Source organism: Benincasa hispida, chromosome 10 (genome assembly GCF_009727055.1).
Source record: "Benincasa hispida cultivar B227 chromosome 10, ASM972705v1, whole genome shotgun sequence".
NCBI lineage: Eukaryota > Viridiplantae > Streptophyta > Magnoliopsida > Cucurbitales > Cucurbitaceae > Benincasa > Benincasa hispida.
In genome coordinates this window covers 1,691,139-1,699,480 of record NC_052358.1, presented here as the reverse complement: position 1 = coordinate 1,699,480, position 8,342 = coordinate 1,691,139, and the positions used below count along the sequence as shown (strand labels likewise).

General features: G+C 34.6%; 1 protein-coding gene across 6 annotated transcripts; it reads left to right on the top strand.

Moving 5' to 3' along the window:
- Positions 1 to 354: 354 nt before the first annotated feature.
- Positions 355 to 7,846, top strand: LOC120088707 (histone deacetylase 9). 6 transcript variants are annotated; one of them, XR_005485007.1, is made up of 15 exons: positions 355 to 479; positions 702 to 859; positions 1,673 to 1,785; positions 1,952 to 2,069; positions 2,175 to 2,249; positions 2,331 to 2,550; positions 3,670 to 3,733; positions 4,373 to 4,465; positions 4,560 to 4,668; positions 4,878 to 4,927; positions 5,012 to 5,102; positions 5,758 to 5,828; positions 5,944 to 6,080; positions 7,298 to 7,364; positions 7,455 to 7,523. XR_005485007.1 is itself a non-coding variant. In XM_039046132.1 (15 exons), exons 2-15 carry the CDS (start codon positions 823 to 825, stop codon positions 7,538 to 7,540), a joined length of 1,242 nt encoding a protein of 413 aa, XP_038902060.1. In that variant the 5' UTR covers positions 355 to 479; positions 702 to 822; the 3' UTR covers positions 7,541 to 7,846. The 6 variants fall into 6 exon arrangements, 5 of the variants coding, with proteins under 5 accessions (XP_038902060.1, XP_038902058.1, XP_038902059.1 ...); XM_039046132.1 differs by having other exon boundaries at positions 4,611 to 4,668; positions 5,944 to 6,042; positions 7,455 to 7,846; XM_039046130.1 differs by having other exon boundaries at positions 5,944 to 6,042; positions 7,455 to 7,846.
- The last annotated feature ends 496 nt before the right edge of the window (positions 7,847 to 8,342 follow it).

Genomic DNA, 8,342 nt, shown 5'->3' with positions numbered 1-8,342 from the left:
TCATTTTAAAAAGTTTTAAGATCAGACAAAAATAATTTCCAAAATTTGATATAAATTTAGGGAGCATTTGGGATAAGGAGTTGATTATTATAGTCCTACATTATTATAGTTGGTTTATACTCGTTCATGTTTAGGATGCAGACTATTTTAGTTTGAATTATAATAGTATGTATTTGAGGTGTAAATTATTTTAATTTAAAAATGAAATAGTAAACACTAACAAAGAATAAAAAAAATAACGACAGTAAAATAATTAGTAAATATCCTAATAAATGAGATTTTGAAATAATGTTAATAGCTAATTAATAACTATAAAATACTATTGGTGGTTATTATAGTCTTCATGTAGTACTTGCCCAAACCACGACTTACATATATATATATATATATTAAAAACGAAACCCCCTTCCCCGTCCATCTTTCGTCCCTCATCGGCTGCAGCTGTTGAAGCTATACGATTTTCCGGTCTCCATCCTCGGGTGAGTTTAGCTCCGTTTTCTGGTTTCTTCTTTTGGTCTGGGAGTAAGAACGCCATGATAATTTGATATAGGATTAGAATTTCGATGTTTTAATTGTTCTTCCATTATTAGATTAATCGTTTCATCCGGAAGTTTTATTCTTAGTTTTATCCGTTCAGTGATTAGTTGGTAGTACTGCCAATCAATACACTTACCGAGTAATTGAATTAAAATCGCTTATAGTTTCATCCAGTGGAGTTGGTTCAGTTGTCTCCTCCAATCAACTACTGCGAAGCTACGACAATGGTGGAGCGCGGACGCCAGTAGCTTGTGACCGTGTTTGGTTGTAGGGCTTCCAGCTAAAATGCGTTCCAAGGATAGGATTTCATACTTTTATGATGGTATTATTTTGTTCTCTCTTTCCATTCTACAGCTACTCCTTTGACTTACTATTGGTTATAATGCTCAAGTTCTTCCTGATCCAGCTTGAAATACTTTTCTCTGAAATTATGAGATTTCATAAAACATAGGTGTTGGGTTTGTATTCAAATTTCTGTTTTCTCCTTCCTTCCACGTGTTCATTTTGATTTAATCTTCTTTTGCAAACCATCCAGCTAGAGTAGGAAATAACACATGGAAAGAACCATTGGTTTATGGATTATTTCGTGATTGTATTCAACTATTGTCTATTTCTGCGCTGAACTCATGCTGATGCCTAATAAGACATTTTATATTTATGGAATAATTGCATATTATAATTTTATGATTTGCCTATTTTCCAGGCCACACTTCTATTTCTTTAAAATGGTTTCAAATAGTCTTATGTTTTGTAGATTGCAAACCATATGCATTTATATGTTCTTTTTACTTTTTATGGAGTTCGTACACGTAAAATAGAGTCATGTATAATTCAATTCAAATTAACAATAAGATTTGGTCATAGATTTTAAATTACACAACTTGCCAGACCATATGAAACAATTTCCAACACACAAGGGTAACATTTGCAAAATCAACAAAATCAACAAATTACCGTTTTTATTTATTTATTTGAGTTCAAGGGGGTGGAGGGAATTCAAAGCTTGGTCAAAGTTCTGTCTCCTGCATTTATCTTTATTTTCAATTACAAACCATTTGGAAATCTGGAACTTAGTTATCCTTCGAGATAAGGAAGTCGGTTAAACTTTAGCCTTATATAAGATATGGTTTTGCAGGGGACGTGGGAAGTGTTTACTTTGGTCCAAATCATCCAATGAAGCCACATCGGCTCTGTATGACTCATCATCTTGTTCTCTCATATGAGCTTCATAAGAAGATGGAAATTTACGTTAGTCTCTATCTTTTGAATTTGTCTTACAGTGAAACTATTAACATCTATTTGTAGGTTTACTGTTCTTTTTTGTTTTTTGGATAAGATATTTTTCTTTTTTGTTGATTTTTGTTCTACCAGCACGGCGTGGCTATACATGTTTTTGTTTTGATGTATAATGTAGCGTCCCCACAAAGCATATCCTGTGGAGCTTGCTCAGTTCCATTCAGCTGATTATGTGGAATTTCTGCACCGAATAAATCCAGATACTCAACACTTGTTTGCTAATGAGCTGTCTAAATGTACGATTTTTCTTTTGATCTCTTTAACCATATCTCTGCAGTTCCTTGGTGTTTGTAGACATAGAACCCGAGATAAATTTTGACAAATTATGCACTTTATATCAGATAATCTTGGAGAGGATTGCCCTGTCTTTGAGAACTTGTTTGAATTCTGCCAAATATATGCTGGTGGAACAATAGGTAAATTTAAGAATGGATGACTTGGAATTCATCCGAGAATATTAAGTCCTTCTTGACTCATTACTGACACGCTCCTTGCAGATGCTGCACGCAGACTAAATCATCAACTGTGTGACATTGCAATAAATTGGGCAGGTGGCTTACATCATGCTAAAAAGTGCGAGGCTTCTGGGTTTTGCTACATCAATGACTTGGTTTTGGGGATACTAGAACTTCTAAAATATCATTCTCGTGTTTTATATATTGACATAGATGTGCATCATGGTGATGGGGTAGAGGAAGCGTTTTATTTCACTGACAGGTACAACTTGACCTGGACTTTCTAGTTCTACAATGAATTTATTGGAAACAGGAAAAATTGTTCTATTGAGTGATTGATTTAAGAAATTTTGTTAGAAGTTAAAGTTGGCATTAACTGCACAGATCTTAGCTTTCTGCTTGTAAATTCATCTCTAAATTGTTGTTGTTGGTGCGGACTGCTTACACACGGTTTGTTTGTTATTGTTATTTATTTTTCAAAGAACCCTTTAAATTGATGGAATGAAATCAAATATAGAAGGGGAGAGAATCCAGGGAAAAAAAAGGCTCTAGAATTATGCAAGGACTCTTCCCATCTAGCAGTTGCAAGTGATGTAATTAAAAAAATCCCTTATATTAGAGCTCCACAAGGATGTTAGAAATTCCATAAAATTTTCTGTAGGACCTTATATAGTTTGATAGTTCTAGTTGGAGTACTTCAAAATCTTTCTATAATTATTCTTAATTTTTACTCTAAGTCAATTGAATATGTTTTTTTGTAATCTTTTCATCAGCTTCGGGGGAGAGGACATCTTGCTCCCATTATTACTCTCATTGTTTTTTCTCTATCTGTGATGAAAGTTGGTTTCTTATGAAGAAAAGAGTGTTCCGAGTCTCCACACATTGTAGGTTCACTGTAATATTCTTTTGTTCTTTTTAGGCAATTCCTTTCCAGAGTAGAGCTCTAGTGGCACCCAACCACAGTGTCTTGTCATTTGTTGTTTAGTGTTAGGGGCTAAAGATTAGAATGCTTAGACAGTAATTATCTATGAACTTTTACAGTGTGGAAAAAGTAGCATGAACTGTCACGATATTATATTGATCTATGGTTCCATTGCTCGTTGCTCTCTTACCACTCCATGGATCTAGAAATTGCTGCTGCTTAAACCGGAAAGATGGCTATATTTTAAGTGATAATTGCAAACTCGCAAGTTTATAGTACATATCTCTGCTATCCCTAATTATCAACATTTCGTTGTTGAGCCAAAAGGATTTGAAGTCAGTAAAAATTGTCTAATTGCATGTTAGAAGAATTACACGAGGTGTTAATTAATACACATCTGTATTCACTATATAGTAGCTCTCTCTTCTAATTCTTAATGTTCACAATCCTCCATGACAGGGTGATGACCGTTAGTTTTCACAAGTTTGGGGACTTGTTTTTTCCTGGAACTGGTGATGTTAAGGTGATCTTTCTGAATTTTCTCATCTCTTTGCTGGTGCTTGCAGCGGAAATATTAGAAAGTACTCATTAGTGATTTGTGGTCCTCTTTGCTCTTCTTTTCCATGTCCGTATCACTTGTCTGCTACCAACATTCCTCTAACGTGTCCTCTGCTTTGCTGTCTCTTTCAGAATAAATATTTTTGTGCTACTTTCACTTTAGAAGAGCCTCAAATAAAAGTCTGGGCATGATTTCACTGTTCTTCTTATTATGCCTACATAAGTGGATTTGGTTTTTTTCCCCCTCACCACACACCTTCGCTTAGTATGATAGTCATTTTTCTCTTGATTGGTACCACTGCCTTCTTAGCTTGGTTGACATTTCAAAAAGCTTAAAACTCGTTGCTTGGTTGGTGGCTTTTGGAGGGATTTAGGTTATAGGTATCATTTCCCCTTTGGAGTTGGTGCTTTACATTGTATGGAATTACTTCAGCTCGTAGTAAATATTTCCGTTCTATGATGGGTCTATCGTCAATTTGGGCTTACAGGACTAGAAATTTGAAATGTCTATTCTAAAAACCTTGTTAAATGCGAACCTAATGTTCTCTTAATATTCATACAATTTGGAAGCTGTATGGTACTCATAGATATTAGTATTTTGAAGGAAATAGGAGAAAGAGAAGGCAAGTTTTATGCCATTAATGTCCCACTGAAGGATGGAATAGATGATGGTAGCTTCACCAGACTTTTCAGAACTGTAAGTTCAATGAAACTCTTTGGAATTGAGCTTTATGCCGGTGCTGCTATTTCTATTGTTCACGGTATGTTTGCTGTGAATTCTGTTCATATAGATTATCTCCAAGGTTGTTGAAATGTATCGACCAGGTGTCATTGTTCTTCAGTGTGGAGCCGATTCATTGGCTGGAGATCGCTTAGGCTGCTTTAATCTCTCTATTGATGGTGCGTGTTTCATTGTAATTAATGCACTTTTTTTCATTGTAATTAATGGACTTTGGACCCCCCCCTCCCTCCCCGAGCGAGGAAAAGAAAAAAGAAGGAAAATCCCATTTCTATGACCTTTTTGCTAGTGTAAAACTCTGATATCTATTTTCAAGTTAACTAGAAGGCTAATGTTGCAAATAACATTAACCTCTTTATTCTTCTAACAGGTCACGCTGAATGTGTTAGATTTGTCAAGAAATTCAATTTGCCATTATTGGTATGCTTTTTTGGCGGGTCAAAATTCTGTATTTAATTTATATAATTATAACGAGATTTTCATAGAACGGCTTTGTTCCTATAGGTTACTGGTGGTGGAGGTTATACCAAAGAGAATGTAGCTAGATGTTGGACTGTCGAAACGGGAGTTCTTCTGGATACAGAGCTGCCTAATGGTATAAAAGTCGAATAGTATCTTCCTCCAGCCTTCACACTTCTTTTTCTCTGTCTGTTTTTGTTTCATAATTATCATTGAATTAAATTCAGGAAAAACTATTGATGCCTCTAGAAAGGAGCTTGTACTCTCATATATTTACCTGTCGTTCTGTTCCTTTGCACTTCTAATATTTTATTGATCTTTCATGTATAATAATGTACAATTAAAAGCTGCCCTCAAAAAAGGTGATCATTAGAGATTGACATTGATATTTGACTGTACAATTTTATTAAGTACTTCTTGTTCCGATTGGAATTTTCCTTCCATCCTTGTAACCTGTATTATATTGTGCATCTATTTTCCCTTGTGTAGTTGAAATGTTCTCTGAAGCTTGCATGTAAGCACGGAATTTTTTTTTTCTGCTCTACTGTTTAACCCGTGCCTGATATTTATCCCAACCAGTATAGACCTCTGTCTGATTCTTTAATACCCCAAAAAAAGAAACAAAAAACAACAATATTTGACTGTGAAATTTTAGCAAATACTTCTCGTCTCCATTACGTTAGAAAACAAACAAACCTCTTTCTGAATTATAATGTGGAAGTTTTGCTCTGTGCATGTTCTCTCGATATGAGAATTATGAATGTATGTTGAAAATCTATGCTTTATTGCAGAAATTCCAGACAACGAGTATATCAAATATTTTTCACCAGACCATTTGCTAAGAATTCCAAATGGGCATATGGTTGGTACTTTCTCCAAATTTACATAATACGGTTTTCAGTTGCTTTCTTACCAATTCTTAGCATTACTTGGATCTTCATCACTCAAACCGCTTGTTCTTGTGATTTCCCTGGCAGGAAAATTTAAATACGAAATCATACCTTAGCACGATCAAAACACAAGTTTTGGAAAATCTCCGTTTCATCCAACATGCTCCAGGTGTACAAATGCAAGAGGTGGGTTTGTGGCTGGAGTTGTATGTCTAGTCAACCAGGTCATTTTATCTTTGTGACTAAATTGACTCTTTGGTTGATTCAAAATACAGATAGTTAGATATATCCTTGTGGTGAAATCTAATAGCTAGTCATTAATAGCCTTTTTGGTTGGTTAGCTTCATTTGCCTCCAATTTTTTAGTTTTCAGATGTATTGGCATGGGGGCTTGCAGTGCATGCTATGAAGCTCAAACACTTAGTTTGGCTAGTTTGTCTGTGTCCAACACATGACGGACAACATTTGGATACTTCGATACTTGTTGAACACGTATCGGATACTTGTTAGTGCAACGATTGTGTTAGACATGCATAGAATACTTGTTGAGTAGACTAAAAAGTCAAATATATGACAATAATAATAATTTTATAGTGTGAAATATATCAAACTAAGTTTTTTAAGCTTATAAATGCATCAACCCATTTATTTTGAATTTTCTTTTGGCATAAAGATGGTATATATATTTTTTAAAATGTATATTTCAATAAGCGTGTCCTTGTTGTTTCGTGTCCTAGATTTTTTTAATATATAGCGTGTCGTCATGTCCGTGTCGTGTCGTATCCATGTCTCGTATCCGTATATGTGTTTCTTAGAGTGCATGTAATTGAAGTCTTGATTATCTTTCATTTTCATAGTTACATTAACGTCTAGATAAGCTGCTCCAAGTAGAGAATGAACTTCACATGAATGGTATTTGATATTAAATTTCAGTTTGTTACATATGAAATGTGAAGTCACATGCTTGCTGGCTGTACTAGTGCAATTCATTGTATGTTGTCTCTTTTTTGTTTCTTGTGCAAGATTAAGTAGGCAGGAGATGATAGACCCGAGTAGTTAAAGCATATAGTCTAGTCATAAGTGAGTAATTAGTCGGATCCAGCAAAGGGTATGTTTGGGAGGGATGTTGAAATGGTTAATTTTTTTTTTTGTTGGGTTCAAAATCACTTCCAAACATGTCTTGAATAATTTTCAAGATCTTCCTACCATCAAAATTGATTTTGAATGATTAAAAATATATTAGTATAGATATTAGTCGAATGATGGGAAGGATACGTAGTAGCTCAGAGGAAAAGGGAGTTCTTGAATTCTCTATGAAGTATGTACTTGTACAATGTGTATAAATAAACCAGTTCTTTTACAAGATTTACACTTGATTCGTAAACCAATATGCCTGCAAAATGCTACTGGGGATTGAGAGCAACCTTTTATCTTATATGCAGGTTCCTCCTGATTTCTACATTCCTGATTTTGACGAAGATGAGCAGAATCCTGATGAGCGCATGAACCGTGAGTGTCATTAGAACAAAACTCCAATTTATCCTCTGATTATGTCATATTTATTCCTTTCTCAATTGAATTTAAATTCTGTCATTTCAGGACACACCCAAGACAAGCAAATCCAACGTGACGATGAATATTACGAAGGAGATAATGATAACGATCATGATATGGACGATGCATGATGTTCATTCTCCTCGATCTTTTTGAAAATTAGATGACTGACTTCAGTAGAACCAAAAACATGTAAATAAGTTGACTTAGTCTATTATATCTGTAGTTGTTGGTGGGAAAGAAAACAACATTTTGGTCTTCCATTTTTAAATATCTTCTTTGTGGTCAATTAATACTGGTTGTAGGAAAATGGATGGATTGGACAATATAAACACTACAATTCATGAACTTTTAAGGAAAATTACGTGTATGATCAAGTTGTAAAACATTTCGATGTATTTGTTTGCAGGACAATTGAACCTTTGATGATCTTGCTAGTTGGTTTCTAATGCTAACTCGTGTCGTTAATTCGCCGACACTTAAACTGAATGAATCCTATCATGTTGGTTTTATTTTGTTGAATCCATTTGAAAGTTAGGTCGATTCGGTAGTGTCTCTTGTTCCTCATTTCTTGTTTTCTTTTTTGTTCCATTTTTCTAACAAAGCCAAAAACAACTTTACCAATTTCTTCATTAAGAAAACAAAGCAAATGGAAGTTACACCAATCGTCATTAGTTGGGTGGTAATGTATACACATGAATACGAGTCTATGGACTAATGAAAACTTCGTTTGTCTGTGTTATGGATGGATTCATTTATTTTAATGAAACTTTGGTTATCAAGAGAGCAAAATTTGTTGGATAAGACTTGGATCTCCATGTTTTTTTCCTTTTCTTCTCTTCCACTCTGCTTTTGGAAAAAGAAAACAGCCTGTATTCTCTCAACAGTCGAGGATCAATCCATTGAAACTCAAACAAAAATTCCAGCCATAGA